Below are 25878 nucleotides of genomic sequence, written 5' to 3'. Positions count from 1 at the left end.
TCAAAAAATAAATAATCACAAACTATAAAATAACTACCAAGTGATACATTATAATGTTATATAATATATAGACAGACAAGTTGACTATATAATAATATACGTATAATGTATATCTATCACCACAAATCATAATTTAACTATCATTTTAATATTTTTATTCTATAAAATTACAATTATACGTATTATAGTTCTATAGTTTACTTATACTTACACCTGTCAGATGTTAAGTTATATAACTGCTGAAGAATATTAATTTTATTTTTAAATTAATATTGATGTAAGTAGTTTTTTCCTTTACCAATACCATTGTATTAAAAATTTGATAACTTTATTGGCCCCCTCCCCCCATTAACGGCCAGTAACATTGTATAAATATACACTAATTTCATTGCGGTAACCGTTTAATCGTTCGTATGATATCATATTAACTACTCAAAGTCGGCGACTAAAAAATTAGAATAAATCTACTGCGGTTTTATACTTATTACAAGAATAATGTTACGTATGTTAAGTTGTAAGCATAATATAGTATTATGTTTAAGTATTTGTTCCTCCCATTTATCCATAACTCTCTGACTCTCTCTTTCTCTCTATACCTATATATAATATTATATATATATATATATATAGCCCTCTCTCTTTAATTCTTTCGTGAAAACTTTTGTTAAAAACTAGAATTGACATTATTTATTTTTGGTATACCTATACCTATACCGTATCTAATATTTGTAAATAGTAAATACCATAACATCATTATTATTTTAATATACCATGTATAAAATCGTCACACCGATAAACCGCTTAACACCTGTATGAAAATCGATTCCGTATTGCTGAGTATAAATATGATATATCTGCAATATCGATTTCAACAGTCATCGTCAGCTCTACGATCTAAATAGTAAATATATATACACATAATAATAGCTTACACGGAAGGTTTCATGAATATGTCAATTTTAAATTGTATTGAAAAAGTAATATATATATATATATATATATAGGTTTCTGTCGTTTCGTTTTTAAATAATTCACATAGTTATTAAATTATTAAACACATTTTAAATACTTATTGAACTTATTAATCTCATCCGTAAACTTAATTGCAATTTAATTATAGAATTATATGCAATTTTGTCCATAGGTTATTATTATATTGTATTATTGATCATATAATATTTTTTAGACATTAAATAAATACTAATCTAAAATATATTGAATCTATGATTATATATTATCAAGAATTAACTCATTTAAATATTTGATGATTTATTTAAAAAAATCTGAGCTTCAATATTTATTATAAAATAATCGTGAACAAATTCTTTATGATGTTAAGTTTTATAAATAGAAATATTAAAGAGTTTAAAAATCTTTATCATAATTATTATTTTTTAACAAAATCTTTTTTGAAATTATTGAGATTATTATTACTTACGTGGAAGCCTTAATAATTTGTTAGTTAAATCCAACGTTGAATTTGAAATTCTTATTTTAGTTATTTTGGTCTCATAACTTTTCTATGTATAGTATTTTCAGAATGAGTTTTTAAAAGTAAAATCTTGTACTTATATCAAATTTTATTTTTTCATTAGGATTTATTAATTATTTATAGGAAACTATAAGTTATGATTGTCTCCATTATAACGTATCTTAACTGATAATATTTCTTTTTAATATTTTTAATAATTATGCTGTCTGTCGTGAAATATTAGTTTTGAAAAAGTTTAGACTTATCTATTTATTATTCCATAGTATATCCTATACTTTATACGTTTCTTCCTAGAGCTTTTCGAATAGCCGATAAAATATCCTTTTCGCTTTATATCATGAATTTTATTCACACTAATCTCAAAACTAATACTGTATTTTTAAAGAATTTTTATTTGTTTAGATGTCACTATTTTTATAGTTTATGTTAGTTGTATACTTTTATGTTGTTAAATATTGTTGTAATTATTATTGTTATTCATGTATATGTATCTTTGGCTGTCATTTATATTGTATACATAACATTTTGTCGAAAGGCATATGCCCGTTGAACATATAACAAATAAATAAATAAATAATATTATGTAAAAACAGAAAACAAAAATAGACAGATAATATTATATTTATTTTAGTTTTATGTAATTGCTGAGACAAGAATACCCGAAACTTGATGGAACACATTCAGTAAAAATTATTATATAACGTAATTTATAGATTTTAATGCAATTTATGTAATTCTAGGAATAAACGATGAAGAATAAAAAATTACCATTAACAAAGTAAAAAAGAAAATTTTGAAAAAAATGAAATTGTATTCTTTTTTTGGGAGCCAACAAATTTTTTTAAGATTATATCTAATAATTTTCTTTCTATGAATACATCTTATAAATACTGAATAATTAGGTTGATTTTTTTACATGTTTTATGTTTATACACCTTACAATAACTTATTTGTATTATAGCAAACAATAATGGCTTTAGAAAAATATATGTTTGAACGGAACAAAAATGGTCCGGAAATAAGCAAGACAAAAAAAAATTATTGTTACTAATTTGTAACTTGAAACGATTGATGTGTTCAGCGTATTATTGAAATTGTTTTTTGTTAAGACAATTTTTTTTTTCAAAAATATGTGAAGGTAAAAAAGGTAAAAATAACACCTAAACTATTTTAATATGTTAAGCCATGGTAAATTTGGAAAAAAAATCCTTAATCAGCACATACTGTCAAAAACCTACACACGCGCTCGCGCGCTTGTTTTAACACACACACACATATACACAAACTACACAAGCTATCAGACTATCGCAAAACAAACAATTAAGACCCAGATTACCAGCTCTTCAGAGCCATGTCCCCGCCTACCATGCCTTCTTGAAAAAAAATTCTCCGTCTTCCTGACTTCCTTAGACCCACCACGGAACTATGTAGGTCACACGTTCTCATCAATTGACACCGACTTAGGCCTACATATATATAAACGATTTGATAACATTGTATTATTGTTATAATTCAGAGGCCTTTTCTGGGATCGAGAGCACGCGTGCGCGCGCACACGCACCATTCTATCGCTTTATGAACTGTGTTCCATAATGAATCACAATTCACAGGTACCTTTTTATTATGTACATCATTTTTAGAACCTCTTACGATGGTGGGTTACAGCGGGTCTAATGATCGTTTCGGATGTGATAGTGGAATAAGCTAGGAACTAGTAGAAACACTTTAAATGGCACGATTGGTTAATTAATGGACCGATATTTTTTGTAAAATGTTGATTTGAGCCGGAAAACAAGTTGCAAAAAAAAAAAAAAAAATGCACCAAGTACATATTATTTTACATCGTGGCAAATTAAAAATTAAAAAAAAACTTAAAACGTCATGACTTTAGTATAATAAACTAACGCATATTATTATAGTACCTATAGACGTATAGTATTATATAAAATTATGCCAATTTTATCATAATTGGAGCGTGTGTTTAATGATAAAGGTAACACAAAATATTTTGGACTGAATTTTACTCGGGGTTTTTCAACTGCATAAAGAACTTAATATCACACTTATCTTAGAAAAATTTTAAATTTAAAAAAATGTCCACGCAAAAAAAAATATTTTTTTTTTTAATAGTACCTTTCTTTTTGTTTTTAAATTTAAATTGAACTTTTTTCAAGATCTTTAATTTAAGAAGTTTTTCTTATTTTTAAAATCGGTTTTTTGAAAATGAATAAAAATTTGTATTTGTGCATGTTGTATTCATTGTATTTTTTAACATTCTATCTACAATTTTCATGTATTTTCACACTTTTGACGTTAAGTTTTTAAAACAATTTTACGAAATTACATGAAACTTTGTAAAATTGTAGATTACAATATGCATAAATTGAAAATTTAACTCACTCTCAATAAATTAATTTTCAATACAAAAACAAATTTTTTTAAGTTAAAATTGTTTAAAAAAATAATTTAATTCAAATTTAAAATCAATATTATTAAAAAGAGAGGATAAAATACAAAAAAAAAATATTTCGCTGTTTATGTGTATCAGCGATTTTTCAAAATTTAAGTTTATCAAAAATAAGTGTAGTAATAATAAGTTTATTATGCAATAAAAAAAATAAAAATTAGGATCATTATATACGTTTGATATATTTTGTGCTACCTTTATTATTGAACACACTGTATATATCTAATATTGTACTTGCATGTATACTACATAGTATATATAATCTATATAATTTAATATAGGAATAAATATTGTAAATATCAAGTAGAACGCGTTTATGTTATATACATATATAACATTATAATTAACGTGGAACAACGTTAGCTTATTTTCAATTAATATTGTTTATTTTTATTTAAAAATATAGTTTTAATTGGATCGATCTTTTTAGATCAATGGTAACATTTATATTAAGTTTTATTTAATATTAAACTAGGTATACTTCTTTATCGGTCATAGTAAAATGAAACGAATAAATTAAAATTAAAATAATATTATTGATATGCCCTTTAAAATATAATATTGAAATAAAAATAAAATAAAAATAGAAACCCATTCGTCTTGTTATCTCTCAGCATATTTTTAAGGTTAAAATAATTAATCAGTATACTTACTGTGAGGTTATTAACGTTTATCTTTTTAATAAATAAGTATTTTGAAAGTGGTCCATTTGATTGAAATGGTTGAATTCACAGAGTAATAACATTTAAGTGTGCCTGTATATCATTATATAATCGGGAACGTATAAAGGCGCAAAAAGGGAACGGGTTGTTAGGAGGTTCAATCCTACCTGAACAAATGTATTCAACAACAACAATAACAAAAAAAAATGTAACGACAGTTATGTAAGAATAAATTATTAATTATTTTAAAAATATTTTTACTTTTATTCTCCCTTATGAAATTATTACGTGCATAATTATACAAAATACAAAATGTGTTTCAATTACTTATTTTTTAAGATACATATCCATATAATTTATCAATAAATTTAATTCGTAATTTACTACACATTCAATGTTTCGTCTATTTTGAATATTAGCTTAGTATGCGTAGTATTACAGCGTAAATAGTATTTACCTATAGCGACCATAGCCTATAAAGTATAAGCTATAGATACCTACCTATATTTAATAACCAAAAGGATATAAACTGATAATATTATGTTCTATGTAACTACATGGAAACTCCTATGAATCTTATATAAGTATCAATTTTTTGTGTTTTGAATATTAATTATTTTAGTCTAATAAATGTTATTAAAGATCAATTAATTATGTAATAATAATCATTGGCATCAAAATATTAACATGGTGTTGATCCGTTTAACATTTAAATAAATAATTTATAATTATTTAATATACATAAAGAAATTTAAGCGTTATTTTATTAACTAAAAAAAAAAAAAACACTACACATAAAAACAAATAAGATATATGAAATATGTTAACTTGTAAGTAGGTTAACCTACTCAGTCAGTACCTAGTCTACATATATTTGATTAATAAAGATGTTTAATTTAATGCATGTTTTTAAAATTTTATTTTCGGAAACTTTCATATTGTTTAGTTTTGATCATTTTAATCATAATTGTGCGTGAAGTATATAATATTTAACATTTAAAACACTTATTTAGTTGTATATATTTAAATATTTTTAAATAATTAAACACTGTGTAGAGTGTTAATGATTTAAATTGTCTATATGAATACTGTATAGTCATATATCTACATGTGTTTTTTTCGTTGATTTGTCCTATCATATTATAATATAGTATAATAGCTCTTATAGATTTGAATAGGTTTGTTCCAATTCCTTACAGACAAAAAAAAAAATTAAAATAATAAAGTTACTGATAAAGCTGGAAATAATGAGGTCTCCTCTTATATGACAACCACGTGTAGATCGTAAAATGACGTACTTCACACACACACACACACACATGCATACATCAATAACGAAAACTAAATATGGTTTGATTTTTTTTTCTATATAAGAATATTAAGACTATAAACGAATCTGGAATCTTTGACAATTGATTAACTACAAACAACTATAAAATATAATCCTAGAATATTTTTTTATATTATTACATACTCGTACAATTAATACACAAATGTCGATACAGACACAAAATAAAATATATTATTATAATATTATTGTATGTGTTTTTGTTTAAAATAATAAAATTATTGTGAATAAAATATCGTACAATACAATATTATTATATCGTATTTCAGTTTAATAATATAACACATTGAAATTTTTAAATCGATATCGAACGTAAATTGAGTAGTGAGTAGTAACTAATACGATAGAGTAGATATATATTATATTGCTGATACGACTATTTTATACTTTCAAACCTTCGTATATGATAGTACACAATATAGGTTGACACTTTATAAATTTGAAACAAATACATTTTGTTTTCAAATTTTGCTAGTTATGTTAATCATATTAAAAATAGTCCAGTATTTTGGGTGATTATTTCAACAGTAAACAAGTATTATTTAAAAGTTATATCGTTTTTGAAAATTATTTTTTACATTAAAAATCATCACAAAAAAAAAAAAAAAAAAACATTAGCACATTATATATCAGTATATCACAATTATTTTTTTAAAGTTTTTACACTTTGAAATGACAGCACACATTTTAGATAATGAGTGGATTGAAAATAGTTATTTATCATATTAATATCTCAGAGCTTAAGTTAGAAAATTTAACATAAGCTTCTAAGTAATTTCATCAAAATTAAAAAAAAATGAACACAATCCCATAAATATTTTTTAAGAGCATTTGAAATTTAAATTTTAAATAAATTGGTTATTAACGCTAAATTAATGATAAATTATCTAACGATTTTTAGATTTTTATTGTTACTCAAAAAGTATTAATCGTAGAAACTCAAAACATTCCATTGTCACTTAAATCATTATTATTTTCTATATTGAATACAATTTTCAAATTATTAATCTATGTACAGGAGGTATCTATGTCTTTAAATTTTCGATTTTTAAAAAATGTCGATAAAAATCTTTAAACTTGATAAAAAACTTAAAATAGTAATACAAATCGCATATAAATTGTTTTTATAATGATAAAACAAAAATAGTATTAAAAATATTTACGGAATTCTAAATTGTTAAACCAAGAAACTTTAAATATTAGTAATATCATCAATAGTGAAAGGATGAAATAACAGAGAATTTTCTAAAATTTGCATTTTTAAGATACACTCGCAAGGAATTGTCAGTTCAGAAAAAAATTAATATATTTTTATGTATATAGGCTTACCATTAGTTACAAAAAATAAAATTATTTTCATAATTGGATTTAATTTTATATCTGCAGTGTATATTTAATTAAAATCACCATATGAGTAATTATAACTATGTAATTAAAAAAACTATTTAATTCATATATATTTAATTAAATTTAAGACGGGATAAATCCATGGATGTTTAATTTTTTACAGTAAACAGCATGAAAAACCAGTTAATAGTATGTTATAAATATGTATTATTATAACAATTAAATATTAATGATGCAAATGCAATTGTTTTGAAAAAAAAATAGTTTAATCTATTATATTATTAAAATAGTAAAATAAATTTCTGTAATAGTAACATAAAATATACTTAATAATATATGGACTAATAGACCGTCTTCGCTCAGAATTTTATTGTTTTTTGTTTGTAACGGTTTATCATTAAATTCAAATTTAACACACTCATTACAGTGACTTAATCAATGATGAGTAACACCCGAAACCCACTGTTCAGCAGAGTGATCACCTACTGTCCCTCTTTTTTCTTTTGTGTTTTGAAATTAATTATTTTATTTTTAAATTATCCGAATAATTGTAATCAATATTTTTATTTTCATTGAAAAAACAAACAGTAAACTTACAATTTTTTCATTGAATAAATAACATATTTAGTAAAACAAACTTATTAGTTAGAATCGATGTTGTGTATCATTTTGTCATAAACAATTCGTATTATTATTTGAACAACATTATACAATATATTCTATGAAAATATAAAAAATGGTTTTATTAATTCATATCTACAAGAAGTTCACTGTAATTATAGATACGAGCATATGATGTATGATAATATATCTATAATTTATCTATATAGAATTACGAACATTATACACGCTTTATAGTTGTGCTTGTGCAGATTCGTGTACTTCATTATATATATCATCGACACATAATAATTAATATACATTATTTTACGATCAACATTAATAGAAGGTACTAAATTTTTACATTCGTTTATCAATCAAATATTGTGGTAGTAAAGCAGTTATTTTAGGTACTCCAAGATTGTATTTCATTTTTTTTTTTTTTATGACGATTTGATTTTGCCATTATAGTATTAAATAGTAATTATTTTAATAATCTGTGGTTATTAAAATATATATTTATAAAGGTACACTATTATCTTGTGTGGCAATTTAGTTCAAATACCATTATTTTAATAAGCGTATATAACACAAACGTGTATCTATTATAACTTATCAGTAATCATATATATATATTATACATGGACTTACATATTTTTCATTAAACAAATACTCGAGTAATATATAAAACATACATATTGATTATTAAATATTAAAAACTATAACAATTACAGTCATAAATATGAAAGCATTTTGTTTAAAATTGTTTTTAGATTTAACTTTATTTAGTCTTAACTACAATTTTAGAGATATCCAAGCACATCCCGTTTAAGATAACGTTTAATAGGTTTATTATCACATAAAAAATAATAAAAATGTATTGGAATATTGTGGCATATTTTTATAACATTGAATGAGAATTGAGATTTGAAAGGCATTAGTATGTATAAAAATTAATAATTACATATAAGAAAAAAAAATTATTATTTATAACTCAAATATAATGCACAAACATTACATACTGTGTTATCGTGAAAATTGTTTATGCCTTGCAGCATAAATATAGGCCGATTCTACTACGTAGTTTAGTCACTGTTCGCATTGAGTGCACACACGTACAATTTTAGCCTCGTATTTAAGAGTTGTATATTTTTAGGGAATCCTTCAAAATAATGAAGCGTTACGAAAAATGATTAGGAGAAAACGAAATGAAGTAAATTCAGCTCCAGCGGCACCAATAGATTTAAAAACTCTACAGTTACCCGAAATATACAAAACTTACTCGCCAAATGATGGAATAAGTGAACAATTCTTATTAGCAGATAGTGGGCAGCAAACAGATAGGGTCTTAATATTTGGCCGACTTAGTGGACTAAAAATATTAAAAAATTCCCGAACCTGGTACTGTGACGGCACTTTTAGAATTGCTCCATTATTATTTTCCCAGGTTTATGTTATTTTGGCGGAAGCATTAGGAGGTGTACACCCGATAATATATGCACTACTTCCAAGCAAAAAAGCTAATATTTATGAAAAACTATTAAACATGTTAAAAACGCTTGAACCAGATTTGAATCCAGACTCAATCTCTTGCGATTTTGAACTTGCTGCTTTTACAGCTATAAAATATGCATTCCCTAATGTACAAATATTTGGGTGTTATTTTCACTTATGTCAAAACTTTCGGTCTAAATTAGGTGAGCTACATTTAATATCTCGTTATAAAAATGAACCAGAATTTTGCATACACGTAAAAAGTATTATCGCATTAGCTTTCGTTCCTATATCAGATCTTGATGATGCGCTAGACATTTTATCAGAAAGTTTACCCGAAGAACTTATAGATTTATTAGATTGGTTCGAAGACTTTTATATTGGTCGGAAAAATCGTAGTCGTGAAGGTAGACGGCCTGCGCGATTTTCTCCGGCAATGTGGAATTTATACGAACGTGTATTAACAAATAAAAACCGTACAAATAACCATGCTGAAGCGGCGAATAGAAGATTAAATCAGTTAATGGCAAACAAACCTACAATTTGGGCTTTCATAAATACATTACGTAAAATACAAGCAGGAACGGATACACAGTATGAGCATTTGGTAACGGGTAATAGTCCACGGAAAAAGTTAAAAAAATTTAGAGACACAGACAATCGTATTTATAAACTAGTTGATAGATACGATAAAAATGACATTCAAACATTTATCAGGGGAATATCAAATAATATAGCGTTGAAATAAAATGTTGACTATAATAATTTTATAAACATTAATTGACTATATTATTATTTTTTTACTAATGTACCTACATAATTTTTTAATCTTTATTATTTTATATCTAAAAATTTGACTATATAATAATTAATATAATTTAAATGCATTTTTATAGTGCAATTTTTAATTTTTTTTTATATTAAAAATAATTTTCATTATAATACGTATTGTCATTATCGCCGAAACAGCAGCGCCGAAAATATCTATCGCCGAAACGGCAGAGCCGAAATGGCAGCGCCGAAAAGTCCCATTCCCGCATAATTGCACCACAAGATTCGTGTGCATTTGCATTTATTTAGGATTTAATGGTATAATAGTTATTAGCACATACTGCAGTTGTCTTTTGTCACTCAGATAAAATGAGGTTTAATTGTAATTAGGTAAAACAGTTTCATAAAATAGTTTAAAAACAATAAGTATAGGAAGCTATATTACTAAACATGTAAGCCATTATTAGATTTATATCATACTTATTAGTTATGTTTACAATATGAGATTGTATGACACATGACCATTTATAGATGACCCAACGCCCAATAATAATTTAATAGGTTCTTTATCTCAAATTTAAATTTAAAACAATTTAAACTTGAGCTTTTTAATAAAATTTAAATTAGTAAAAAACGATACCTATTAAATATGTATTATATACTTAAAATTGTTAACAATAAAAATGTAGTACACGAAAAGTATGTCGTTACAGACAGATGTGTTGCAGATTGTTGGGGAGGGGAAGGTCTATTTTATATCGCTGTTTGACGTTGTACTGGTGTACTGACAACTCTAACGTATGGAAATCGTTTTGTAAGTCATACAAAGTAGACCTATTTTCTTTTTATTCGACGAAAGTTAGGTGTTTTTATAAAATTTTGTAACTCAAACATTTGATATTCATGCAATAAAGTTTAATAATAAATAAATAATAATACTAAAATACTATTTCATTCTATAAGAATGCTTATAGATAAATTTTTGTTAAAAAAAATTTAGTACTTATAAGCTGCACCACGTAAAAATTTATATTACTTATGTTACGTGATAAACAAATATGTATCATATTGACGTAAATCTTTATAGTAAAAATTGTTTTATGAAAAGTTGTTTAAACGATGATTTTTTCATACTTCATGAAATACCAAAATATTTTATTAAATGGTCGCTTCAACTCGAGCGTGTAAGACAAAATTTTATCGCACACAACGTACCTATCATGTTCAATAGCGAAACATATGTTTTGTATTCAATGTGTGGGGAGAGATAGGAATAATACTCTATAACAATATGTAAAAAAAAAAAAAATAGGATTTTGAAATGCTTAAAGAAAAAAAAATTTTAAATGTATGAAAAATGAACTATCGAGTACATTTAAGAATGCGTCAACTTTATCGCATGACATAATATAGTAACAAAAACTATATCATATTGTCTTCGCTGTGACTGTTTCATCAAACTATTACTAACTATCGCGTTTCACTATCATCGTGCGCTAATCAAGTAATGTTGAGATCGACGATTATAATATATATTAAGTCTATATTTTTTGTTTAATTTACTTTATGCATATTGCATATACAATATTATGGAGTATCCAAAGTGGTACACTTGTATTATATAAAATTCGTACATTTCCATTTGTCATTATACTTTATATTTATGAAATATGTATTTTCTATAATAAAATAATTACATTTTTGTTATTATGTGATTATGGACAATAATATTAATGCTTTAAGTTTTTCTAAAAAAATTTCACCCTTTTAAAATTTGAAATATATGACCGTGTACAAGTCTTATTGAATTAGTTTAATAGTTTTTAGAACTTATTCGACTTATTTTCAGGGCTAATTTATTTTATTTTTTGTTTTAAAGAGTTTTAGAAATAATTTCTTAACTTTTCATAGAGAACATAATAATTAAATAAATGTTTTTATACTATCATTATTATGTGGGTAGATTTAAATTTATCTGATGGTTTTCTGAAATTCACGATTATTTTAACGGCATTCTTAAAAGATTTATTTAAAAAAAGGAACGGGGGAAGGAGCAAATCCCAACATCATCCGACCATATTTGCCCCTAGCTGTTTTATATTAAAATAGGTATATTATATAGATACACGAAAATTCGATAAAATTATAGAAATATAACATTATATAGGTACAAATATGCATTGTAATGAACAATATAAGCCCTTAATATACTGTCTGCTTATATACTATGTATGTAGTGAATGCGTATAGTGTGTAGTAAATAGTAATTAACGTAGTTTGAAAATAATGTACATATTTATTATTTAATATTAAAGTATTATTATATAACTATTTCCGATTTTTAAAGAAGTGACGGACAACTACGTTTCTCTACCTACCTATATATTATTATTATTATTTATACGCGTAGGTACAAAATGTATAATATACATATTATTATATATAACTGATATAGCCAATAGGTAGATACTTGTAAAAATATTTTAATATGTTTAATATGTATAGGTTATATACTTGCCATTCTCTGCACTACGACACCAGCAATGCATTATACGAACTTGGACGCCTCCTCTGAGTCCTCTGTAACAACACGCACATTTACTTTGCACCTTATCCATTACGTAAAACGTAGGTATAAATGGTAGGTGTCTGGTTATGTACGTACACATATAATATGTAAATAATAATAGCTCATGTTTACAATTTGTTTATTATTATTATGATTATGTTGTAGAGCCTTATGGATAATGACAATTCGGCGCAATGTTGTATAATATCAATGTTTTCGTTGTAACTTATGAAGTTATAACACTCAAACGAGGAAAAACATTCGTTGAATATACTGTGATAGAGATTAGCGATATATTTAGAGATTATTCATTATATTATTCCGTTTGTTTTATCGACGATAATAATAATATAGTGATCCTTATGTAATATTATTAGTATAATAACATTAAAATCGTATAATAATTTCTTTTTCCTTTAAAATTATAATTGTAGGTCGTATTTACATCAAATATTTGTATATATTTTATACATGACAGTTCTACAGCGATAGCTCATTTACCGCGTGTTAAATAATTTAATGTTAAACACAATTTTGAATCTAATTCATAATTACATAGTCACTTAGATACTTATGGACAGGTTAAAAGTGTAATTTCACGGAAGAAAGTCCAAGAAAATCAGATTTTAATGACAACATTTTATGTTGTATGCTTAAGATATATTATGGAAGTACCTATACATCTACTTTGCTATGTATAGTCTCTCAAGAACAAAATTTTCATCAACCACGATGGAAATATACAATATAGTTACATATATTAATATATTAAAGAGTTTTGATATTCGTTATGGTAATCATTGTATTTGAATGAAGTACAATAACAATATATTATTATAATTATCATACGAGTATTACGGTTATGCGAAATTGAAAAATAATAAATACGCTTAGCGGTATTTACCTGCACTGAATGGGGGAGGTTAACAGTTCTCATTTGAAAAAAAATTATATGACATCATTATAACGTAATATTGTGTAAGAAATTGTAAAACTATTCTTCATTTAGGGCTTTAAATAAAATCGAATTTTATTTTCTGGTTCAATTAACGGACCTGTTAAATAAGTATATAAACTATATAGATAACTTATATACATATTATTTATTATTATGTCACGATTTGCACTATGTCAATGTTCAAATGAAAAAAATAAACTATTTGTAGAGTACTGAGTATATCATGTTCTTATGGTATACGTGAATTATACGACTCTGAGCTATAAAACATTAATCGACTTTAACGCTACATAACGTGTAATACGTAATATGCCTAAGAAGTAGACTATTACGTTACCGTGTGAAGTGGTTTAATAAATGATTTTAAACAAAAAATTTTAACAATCGCAGTCGAGTTCTCTTCATCCCGCATGATTTCCTCTGTCGAGTATTTTAATATTATTACGTACTCCGGGATACGTCACTTTCATACTGGGAGTAAAACAATCATGTATTGTACTTGTAGTTATATATGTGTATATTATATATATATATATATATATATATGTATTATGTGTAATAATTATTGTTATTATTATTATTATTATTATTATGGTTCTTACACATAAGATCAGTAGTGTTAAAAGAGGTATTATAAGGGTGAATACATATATTATAGTATATATATTATAATAAAACACAATTAAAATATTGGATTTCAGGTAGGTACCTACAAAACATATTAATCAAAGTTTTTTAAAAGTTTTTTTATTAATCAATAACGAAAAAAATGTAAAACAAAGAGAAAAATATAATATTAAAACCATAACATAATAATATTTTAAAAATATACTAACACTAAAACTGCAGAATATTTTATATAATATAATGTATGTAACCTATACAAATAAATTATGTTTAAATAATAAAAAATAAAAAATATGTATTATACGGTACTATTTTAAATAACTAAAAATATGATATCTTACAAATTATAAAAATTTAATTTTAGACTAGAAAAAACTACTAAATAGGTAAAAAAAAAATTATACTTTAAATTAAAATTAAAAAAAAAAAAAGAAAACAAACAAAAAGTACAAAATGTTTATTATTGTACAACATATGTAAAAAAAGTTATTTACAACAATTTTAAATTCTGTTGAGCCAAAGGCAGTTTTTCATAAATCTTATACAATATGTAACTTTTTATTAATAGTAAAAAAAATAGATTAAAAAAATAGTGTTTAGACGTAAAATATATATTTTCACGAAAGGCCGAAAAGAATAAAGAAAACGGTAATATATAATATTATTTTAGTGTATATAAACATTAAACATTATTATATACGTATAGATAGATATATTTAAAATCTACTTTTACATAACGGGTAACATTATACCGATATAATAAATTAGGAATTTCGTTAGGTAACTATTTTTTCCTTTCATTTATAATAAACGTTTTGGCATGGTGTGGTTCACATCTGGCTCTAAAACCCAGTATGCTGTACACAGGTAACTCATTTGTTGTTCTTGGTTTATTTTTTTCAGGTATGAAAATAACGATAATTATTATTAATTATATAGGCACTTTGACATCACAGTGTTTCACAATATTGAAAGAATTTTTAGAATATAATTGTAAAAAAAGAAGAAAAACACTAGAAAAGAATAAGAAAAAAACCTAACCAATTTTGGCAGTTGTTATTATAACTTTATAACCCAATATAATACATTTATTTATTTTTATTATTTATTTTACGGATCGGAGGAGTAGTAGGTGACCAATGAATACTCTAACGTGTTTCCAACGCTCGAGGGTTCTAGAGAAAAAATGAATAACGACAAGATGCTTTCAAACCGAACGAATCGATACTTTCATTCAATACTTCCTCTGTTTGTACAATGCAAAAATTATAATGAAAATATGCACATTCTGCGTTCCTACTTATAGTTAAGTACTAGGATTTCTGGTTGTGAACAAAATATGGTTCTTCCCCAGTTGTAAAGAATGCAGATTTAAATTCGTACTGACAATTGCACCCCAAACACGCGGGCGAAGGACATTCGTATACAACGTACATGGTAAATAATATGTATATTTTGTACAGATGTATAGGTATTATCACTAGTAGTTTAAAACATACTTATAACAACCCATTCAACATATTTTGGAAATCGAATAATATTTTAATGACAGTGTTGAAACATTTTTAAATTATTATCGTTTCCAAATGTCGCATGTCTTGGTAAATCGGATATTCGTTTTTTTTTTTAATTTTGGTAATATTCACGAATATCCGCCAATGATAACACTTCCGAATTACGATACTGTTATCATATAACACTTAAGACGATCTATAAACATATTACACATCTCCATTGACGTCGTTAATAGTAGCAAGAAAATGACGTTAGGGACTTTACATATAACATAGTACGTATAACATATGTATACAATAATATTATACACAATTTGGTCGATTCATTACTCCGATCCTCTCACGTTAATTTGTTTTTGTATAATATGTACAAAAAAAAAAAAAAAAAAATAGGTAAGTAAAATAATAATTATAAGAGAAATACAAGAAGACAAGCAATAATCTCCGAAACGATAGGTAATAAAAATTGAACACTCGTGGCGTATGCACATTTATACAAACCTATAAGGAGGAGTGAATAATGTTGTAGAGTTTCCAAACAATAATAATATATTTGCATTGGGGTTTTGTATGGATAGAAAAATAAATAAATAGTTTATATCATTATAATAATCTATGTCTTCGATACATTCATATAAAAATAAAGGTACTCAATATCGAAAGGTTTCAGTAAAATTCGTAATATTTTTTTTAAAGGGAGTGTATGCATTAAATTTTTTATACGTAAACAAAAACAATATTAAACGTTATCATTACTGATATTATTATATTATATTAGTTAAGTAGCTCAGCGTTTGAGCACCGCCGTCAATATATTTCCGTTTGTATTTTAGCGCATGTATTGATGCTCTGCAGTTGTACAGAATTATAGGATTATTACATTAATACATAACATATCATTTTATTTTTTTGTTTGAAGTCTCGGAGAAACTTTTAAATAAACGATTTTTATTAACAATAACAATTATAACATTCTATTATTCTAACTAGTAATAATCATAATAGAAATAATAATAATAATAATAATAATAAAAAAAAAACAGGTCAGAAAATATTCCTGTTTAATACCAAAAAGTGTGAGAGGAGATGATATTGAATCGGATTCATCGATGCCAATTTCTTGAAACCTGAAAATAAATCAAACAAGAACTTTAATTATCGCATATCGTTGCAAGCATTGTTTCATATTGATATTAACGCGTCAACCATAATAAGTAAAACGATACAATGGACGCGATCGAAAATCGAAAGTCTCGTCGTAACATGATCGCACGGTCACAAAATACAACATCATCATCAGTGAATCGAAATCATCATGTTTGATTTGGGGGGGACGTCGCGCGATAGCGTTCGCATAGCTCATACGTACACGCGCAAAGGGAAAAAAATGCTCAACAAATCGTCGTGCAGGAACGACCGTACACTATTATAATATTATCACTCCCGTCAGTTTTGCTCACACACATTTCTTACATAATATGTTATTATTACTCGTTTTATGAGTATTTACGCTCGCAGTGTTCTTTTACGTGTTCCATTATTTTATTATACAGAAGCAGTGAAATATAAATGTTATCCCGGTTTCTATTGACGAATCGGGGTGGTATCGGACGACAAAACTGCTCTTGTGTGTGCTTTTACGATTTTTAATATGCGAATAAGCTGCAGCAGTAGCGCCCCTGCAGTACGCAGGGGTGGTGTTAGTGGTGGCTAGTGTGTGGGAAAATATTCAAAGATTGATAACCTGCCCGCGAGGGGTGCGAGTTTATAACACATAACACACACACTCGCGCGTGCGCTCACACAAATACGCACACTGCACCGCAAACACACGCACACAGAAACCCACGAGCGGTCTAGGGGGTCCATGGGAATTTCAGACGTAAAAAACAAAACATGAAAAAAAAAACAAGGGGCTACAACACAAAAGTGTAAATGATTATGCATGCGCAAACACAATATATATATATATATTATATAATATAATAGTAACAGGTTAAGGTGTACACAAAGAAATCGCTCAACTAGGTCGGTAGGTACATGGTTAGTACTTATATATAAGTACTATTATAATGCCTATATACATTATATAATAATAGTATACCGCACTACGATTGTATTATTATTATTATTATTCTGATGATGAGTGATGGTGGAGAGGGGGCGGTTTCGAGCACCTGATTTAATATTATAATATATTTTAGTACAAATAATTATTTCGAAAAGCGTATAATCTCTATCGTTTAGAAGGGACTCGAACGACAACGATTTCCTCTGTATAAACGTCGTGGCTTTTGTCACCCGTTTATTTTTTTGCCGGACACTACGTATAAAATATTATTATTATTAGGATATAACTTCTTGTGAGTGTTATACAACATCATATTTTATTACATCGATATTGCCGTGTAATAATAATAATAGTAATAGTATGACGTAGTATTATAGACGGACGAATATTATTATTATTTATCGTTTTGTCTGACCAACGGCAGCGCGGTGGTGGAAACCCGGCGAATTTTCGAGTGTGCCTATATTATATTTTTGTTTCGCAACGCACGCTGGGAACAGCGTTATTTTGTACTATTATCATTATTATTATTATTATTATTATCATTATGTAACGCGACAACGCCGTTTTCCATCTCGCGCGCACATAATATATAATAATAATATACACTCGACCCAGAAACCCACACGCACACCGCAGAGTGAAAACAATGTGTGTATACGTGCGGCGGTGGTCATTTCTACGATATAATAATAATAAAAATAATAATAATAATAATTTATCATTATAACATTATGTATAATATAATATAATATATGCGTGTGTGAGGTGTAGGTAGGTACGTGTATAATGTATTGTGTTGGCCCGGGAGATCGACCGAGTAATTAATTTATAAACCTTTACGCGATATTATTATTGTGTCGTGTTTTAAGAATACGTAACGGTCAAAGGTCGGCAATTGTCAGAACGGTAGTTGTTTACTACAGTACTACGGTATTACGGTTATTGTAGTATTGTATAGTAATACCGAACAAGTGCCGAGTGATTTTTCGCTATCGGTTATTACCACCACGAACGATGGAGGCGGCGCCAAGCCTCTGGTACCCCAATTCATTATAATATTAAGTGTATTTTGTTTTTATGATAATCAATTCATTATTGCTGACGATTTATGGAGATTTTTGCCGGTAGATTGTTTTTCATTAAACGTGCTTCCGGATTCTACCGCGAATAAACGATCACTCTTTCTCGTGAAACAGGTATAGGCCGCGGTTTTTATGTTGTACGGACGCTTGTATGGCTATTGTTGGATTCGCCCAGTGCAGGCGGTTTTCGTTTAATATAAAAAAATAAATAATTATTGTTGATTTTAGTGTTTGGTTAGAGTTATAGGTCAAGGCAGATCTTGACGTAACTCATTATTGAATCGATAATACGAGTATTTTATTATATTCACTCAACTTCTGCTGATAACACGCGCTGTAATCGAAGTGCGCTGTACCCATGTATACCGTGTTTATAGTGATCGCGATGTATACACCTGTGCACATGGTATTTTTCAACAAAATTCTCGTCAATTTACTATCACTTTCTGATACAACATATTCTCTTATGGGCCTGTTTGAGTGACGATACGTCACTGGTTTAAGACACAAACATTTACTTTGTACCTACTAAAATTGCGTGCAGTAGTGCTATCGTCACAAAAATGATCGTTGGACCCGTCAGTTCTTAGAGAAAAGAAATTCGAGCCTTTGCAATTTAATGGAAATGATTTACCGATGTTTCTGAGTTGACCTACTCCCGAGTTCAAACGCAGGAAACAAACGCACAATTATTACATGCGCCCGCGCCTAACCGTGAAAATCAGTCAAGTGTTATATCATGTTACGTGCAACTGTGTAATTATACAAAGCGTCACCTTTTTTTGCACCCGCAAAACATCGTCCTCAAGCCAAAATTTTTAATTTCTTATGATCACATATTACATATTATAATGAACACCTATAATTTATATTATTGGCAGATCACTGATGAAAAACGTCTTCTGCGTTATAGTATACACAGAGACAGTAGCACACGCTACTAGACTTTGGTCAATTTTCAAATCCTTGAAAATCTTTAAGGCAGAATTATGAGGTGAGTGTTGAACGTGAGGTATGGGTGGGCGTTGTGGAATTAGTCACGAGTTTAAATTACTTATTTTATTTACTGTGATCGACGATAACATAACAATCATATTATACTCTAGTATATCAAATAACATTAACAATAATAATAAAAATAATAACAATAATATTTACCACGCATACGATGGTTCACTGTAAGTGTGGATAAGCGTCGAAATGTTTGTTGAGCTCCCGGTGAAGGTGTTCGGGCAGGACGCCCACGTTGGTGAATAGCGACCTGAGAACGTTGAGTTCCTCGCTAAGCAGCTCTATCCTCTTCTGTAGCCGCTCGTTCTCTTTGACCAACAGTTTGACCTTCTCTTCGGTCTCACGACTGCGGATCTTCGCCTTTTCCCGGCTCTTGCGAACTGCTATATTGTTCCGTTCGCGCCTTCTCTTGTACTCGTCTGTGTTCTTGTCCACCGACTTGTTGCTGCCGGAACTCGACTTCCGGTGGTGGTTGTGGTGATGGGCCTTGAGATGCGAGCTACTGCCGTTGCTGGACACGGGAGACGTCTGGAACGCGCCCCCCTGGCCGTTGCTAAGGTACTGTTGTTGCTGTTGCTGCTGTTGTTGCTGCTGTTGCTGTTGCTGCTGGTTCCGGAACTCGACGGACTCCGGCGGTTCCTCCTTGATGGGGCCGCCCGCGGAAGCCGGCGTGCTCTCGTAGTGCACGGGCTGCGGCATGTACGCTAGCGTGGTGCGCGAGTTGAAACCGTTCTGGTTGACGCCGTTCCGGCCGCCGCCGGTGCCGTTGGGCAACTTGACCTGGCCCTGTTGCAGGATCTCCGTAAACAACCCTTCGCTGAACTGGCTGTCGTCAATGAGGTTCTGCAGGTCGAGCGATATCTCGGGCGTGGACAGTTCCGATATGTCGTACCTGTTTTTGAGCTGTCCGAGCTGTGCTTTCTTGGCGGCCATCGTCAATTCTTGTTGGCTGAGCTGATGATGCGGCTGATGGGCGTGCGGCTGCGGTGCCGTGTCGTACATTTGTGGCGAGTTCATAGTGTACTGCGGTGTAGGCGAATTGCGTCTCTACGCGTGTGCACGGGACGATATGTGTGCCGGTGCAGCGTGCAACGGTGTGCAGGCGCACGCACTAACGAGACCGGAGCGCGAGCTGAGCGGCGTGCACGGTGCGGCGCTCCGAACGACGCGTAACACTGTCCCGGAAATTCGGTGTCGACGAGAACTACTTGGCGTATGGTTGTCGACGACCACCTACCTCTGAACCTACTTCGGCGATGTGCAAATGGTTCTCGTGTCACCGGTAGAACGATGCGCTCACGGCGGTCGAATGACAGACGGCGACGGCGATGGCTGCAGAAGAAAACGGCGTGACCATCGTGTTCATCGTGTGCGCGAACTGTGATGATGTTCGGTAGTCATGCGCGCTCGTTTTCGGGCAACGGTGATGACAATATTATTGAGTTCTACGGACGGCACCAGCACTCGGACGACGGTTTTATACAAATGTTAATAACAACGATAATGTGCAATGTGATATCGTTAAGTACGCGACACGCGGTAGAGAAAATGCGAATTATTTTCTATGTATATTTATTTTATATTTTTAGATTTCCACATCGACGTGTGGTGAAAAAAAATAAACGCTCGGTAAATACCTCGTGAAGACGCGAGACGCACAGATTTAAAATAATATATTTCAATAATATGGTAATAATATGATAATAATAATAATAATAATAATAACAATAATTTTATTATATTATCATATTACAGCGCGTACGCGAAATAATATTATTATTGAATGATATAGAAAAACGGAACGGATCGGCCGACGACTGTACAATATCACGAGAGCGTATTCGCACCTACCAGACGCGTGTTCAGCGTGCGACTACCCCGGCGCAGATTCGGCACCAGTTGCACAGAGTAAATTATACGTAAGTATTGTTGTAGTAGTAGTAGTAGTAATAGTATTGGTTGTTGTAGTAGTACGACGGCGACGCGTTCGCGGCGTTGGCATACGCGCCGATTGAATAGTCGCCGCCGCCACGCTATCGCCTCCTCCTCTTTCTCCTCGGAGGCGATGCTCGATTTCCCCCTCTCCCCGCCGCGCCGACGATGCCAAATCGCTATATGCTCACCCCTTCTCTTCTTCCTCCTCCGTCCATCGTGTACAACGTCCTCGCCGATCGCTCTATCTCTCTCTCTTTCTCTCGCCGCTCTCGCTCGCTCTCTCGTGTTCGACAACAACAACAATAACAACAATGATAAAAATCGTATTTTTATTTTTTTCGTTTCGTCTTTCCATACGAGTTCTTTCCACTTTTTATTTCGTTTTCGTCTCATTAATTATTATTATTATTATTATTATTATTAAACTCGCCATCGTTATATCATAATATGATAATAATAATTATATAATTTTAACAAATTATTATGCCATTACGATGGTCTGTTGTAGCCACTGTGGCCTCCTGCACGTCGTGTATACCGCGCGGTCGTATATTCGATCGCATAATATGTATTATTATTTACAACGGTCTTATCGTCATCGGCGGTTACAATTATTATTACTGAATAATAATATTATAATATTTATCATTATGTTAGGCAGTGGTTTTTTTTTTTTTCCACTCGTTTGATGTTTAGTGTTTAATAATTCATTCAAGTTTACGAACGTGGTCGCGCACGTGCGGCGGGTGTTGCAGAGATAAAAAAAAAAAAAATTCGTTAAATAAAGCCAATGATGATTTTCACACACATTTTGTGTGTGTGCTTGTATGGTGTGTGTATGTGTGTGTGCTTGTATGGTGTGTGTATGTGTGTGTGTGTGTGTGTGTGTGTGTGTATGCGTGGGTGCATGTAGTTGTCGTCAAATGGAAAAGCGCGCACATGGTACCCGCTATTACAGTAGTTGTCGTTTTTGCGAACGCGTGCTCATGATTCGCCGGTTTCCTCGAGTCCTTCAGGTGGAATCGGCGTTCTGAGAGTTTTATACTCGTCATAGTTTTATTATAGATAGGAAAATTGCAATAACATAATTGACGATCAAATAGTATTATTGCAATGTTTTTTAAGCGTATGTAAATAATATCATGTATTTGAATACTTTAAACGGCATTTGTAATTTTAACATTTACAAACATCAAACTTGATAAAATATATAAAATCCCAATTACAGGTACCTACATAGGTAATGACGCATATAAGTAACAATTTTATTGTTGTACACACTACACTCGTTAATGCACTAACGTATTCGTTTTATTTTTTATCTTGGGCTTAGTTTAAATGTTAGATAATCTAAAAAAATAATAAAAACCATGATAATTTCCTAAATCATAAATTAAAAATATAAGTAAGAACATTAAGAATTAAAAAAAAATAATAAAATTAATAGATTTAAAAGTCGCAGAAATAAAAACAGTTTTACACTTAGGATGGAGATTATATACATCGATGTAAGTACTTTTTTTCTGGTGCCGAATGTGAATAACAATAAATTATCATAAACAAAATGTGTGCTAAAATAGAAAAACTGTATCACTAAATTATTATTTAGGTGTCCGATAATCATCGATTTTTTTATAATAATTTTCTATACCAACAAAAATTAAAATCAACAATCTTTAACAATTAACGAAGGGCTAAAGATCTTCAATGCGCCTCAGTTTCTTAGCTATCGCCGTATCTTATAGCCACAACCCTATACGTACACACATGAAAACACGGATGTTTATAAACTATGATTGTGCGTAAATATATGTCGCTATACGACAAACGAATATCATGTAAATATATAATACATAATACGAGATTATTATTTATATTATGTACTCTTCGTGATAATATTATTTAAAAGTAGCGTAGTACAGACGTGTAGGAACTTATCTGCTTATCTTTTATTATAAGCTTAATGCGCAAAAAAAAACTATGATTAATTTACTCATAATCACATAAATATGTTTATATACCTATATCATAAAAATAAATAAATAATATCCCCTAATTATTCATTTATCAATTATTACTAAGACCATACGAAAGAAATTAGTATAAAAAACAACAAACATGTACATATGTACCTATCCTGTTAATGTAAAATAATTTATAAGTAAACAATTGTCGGCTAATAGTTGAGGTGTTGAGGTTTTTTCTGTTAAAAAAAAATGAAAAAAAATGATTATAATATTTGTTATAAATTACGCAATATAAACTAAAATTCTATTACCTATAAAAATCTTCAATTCTATAAATTATTATCTATTCTTTTTTTGCAATGAATTTAGGAAAAATTCAGTTATAATATAGGTAAGATTTCTAACTAGTATATGATAAAAAAAAAACATTCAAATTTTTAAAAAAATATTATTTTATTTTGAAAACAATTTAACTATAGTAACAATTTAATTTTATGTAAAAAAAAGACCTATGAACTTTTAACTTGCACCATTTGTACGAATAAAAATCTCATAAAATTAATAACCTATTTATTTACAATCTACACAGGCTAAAATGACTTTATATGTATCACTTATCTAACTGCCTATAAAAATTGCATTTTGAATATTATATTCATACTAATCATACAATCACTTCATGAAACTCACTCGAATAAACATCAAAATAATTCAAGATATTTGAAATTTGTATTTAAATGTCACCCATGAGTGTTAAGTTATTCAAATACGCTACTATGAAATGATTGATGATAGAGGTTTGTGTATTATACAGTAACAACCAATACGCAAGATAAACATAACAGACTGCAGTTGTAAATAAGCAATGTTGGGAAGGAGACGAAACGAGCCACGTGCCAACGCATAAGATAAATTACGACTAGGAGTTTCGTTCAACCCCTTCGAACAAAAAAAAAAAAAATAAATAAAAAAACCAAGACCCCAATTATTATGCCATTATAATAATATTGCTCCGTGTACTTTCTAAAAAGATCTTTACCGTAATCACAAAGACTTTTTACGTCTATTTTGCAAGGGGTGGCTGTCGTAGGCATATCGGCTTTCTACGTGTTTCGCAATCGCACATAACAATCAGCTACAACTACCATTACGGTAAATTATGAAACTCCACACGCTATCAGTAAAGGTACTAAGCAAATATATTACTTTACATATTAGCCCCAAAAACGTAGAGGAACCACGATTCGATATGAAATAGATACCTAGATAGATATGGCAAAACCTATCACGGATGGCATAAGTAATTAATGTAATTTCCTAAAATTGTTATAATAGGTACTTATAAACTATTTACCATACATTTCTTAATTAAACGTTATTTATTAGGTAGGTACTAATTTTATTATCAACTTGAAAACCATTTTTATTTTATCTAACCTTGAGATCTCCTCAGCTTTTCTTAATTATTGAGTGCTTTGAATTATCTCACAACCATTTATATGTAAATTATATTTTTATTTACTAGAACAATACATACCTAACATATACAAAATATTTAATGCTGATTTTTTGTAATTAATTAGCTTATTAAATTGTCTACGAATTGTTTCATATTTTTCTTTTTCTTCTTCTTTTTTTTTTTTTTTTACTATGCTTCCTTTAATAATTCGTATATTGAATATTTGTTATCTGAAGTTTTTGGACCTTCTATAGATAATAGATACAGTCATAAAGAGATAATAAATAATAAATATTATTATATTAATTATAATTATAACTACTTGAAGGTTATTAAAAGTCTAATCTGTTAAAGAATCTAGAGCCTATTTAGACTATATGGAGTTTGATTATAAGCCTATAGATAAATGATTTATGTATGTGTAATATTTAAATAATATTTTGTTAGTTTTAAACAAAATATTGTTTCAACTACCTATTTAAAATAGTAAACGATTTTTTC

The 25878-nt window shown here is 28.8% G+C and overlaps 2 protein-coding genes across 2 annotated transcripts; one reads left to right on the top strand and one right to left on the bottom strand.

The window, feature by feature from the left end:
- The first annotated feature begins 8052 nt into the window (after nucleotides 1–8052).
- On the top strand, nucleotides 8053–10716 carry LOC112601018. The gene is made up of 3 exons (XM_025348415.1): nucleotides 8053–8088; nucleotides 9073–10148; nucleotides 10713–10716. Exons 1-3 carry the CDS (start codon nucleotides 8053–8055, stop codon nucleotides 10714–10716), a joined length of 1116 nt encoding a protein of 371 aa, XP_025204200.1.
- A 6125-nt stretch (nucleotides 10717–16841) lies between these two features.
- On the bottom strand, nucleotides 16842–21997 carry LOC112601098 (CCAAT/enhancer-binding protein). Its single transcript, XM_025348526.1, has 2 exons — nucleotides 20164–21997; nucleotides 16842–16976 (listed from the first exon to the last, which is right to left on the bottom strand). The coding sequence occupies exon 1, from the start codon at nucleotides 21031–21033 to the stop codon at nucleotides 20179–20181; it is 855 nt and encodes a 284-aa protein (XP_025204311.1). The 5' UTR covers nucleotides 21034–21997; the 3' UTR covers nucleotides 16842–16976; nucleotides 20164–20178.
- Nucleotides 21998–25878: the final 3881 nt, after the last annotated feature.

This window comes from Melanaphis sacchari, unplaced genomic scaffold (genome assembly GCF_002803265.2).
Source record: "Melanaphis sacchari strain LSU unplaced genomic scaffold, SCAv2.0 Contig74_pilon_pilon, whole genome shotgun sequence".
In the NCBI taxonomy this organism is placed as follows: domain Eukaryota; kingdom Metazoa; phylum Arthropoda; class Insecta; order Hemiptera; family Aphididae; genus Melanaphis; species Melanaphis sacchari.
Note: the sequence above shows the minus strand (reverse complement) of the source record. Positions and strands in the feature narration are given on the sequence as shown.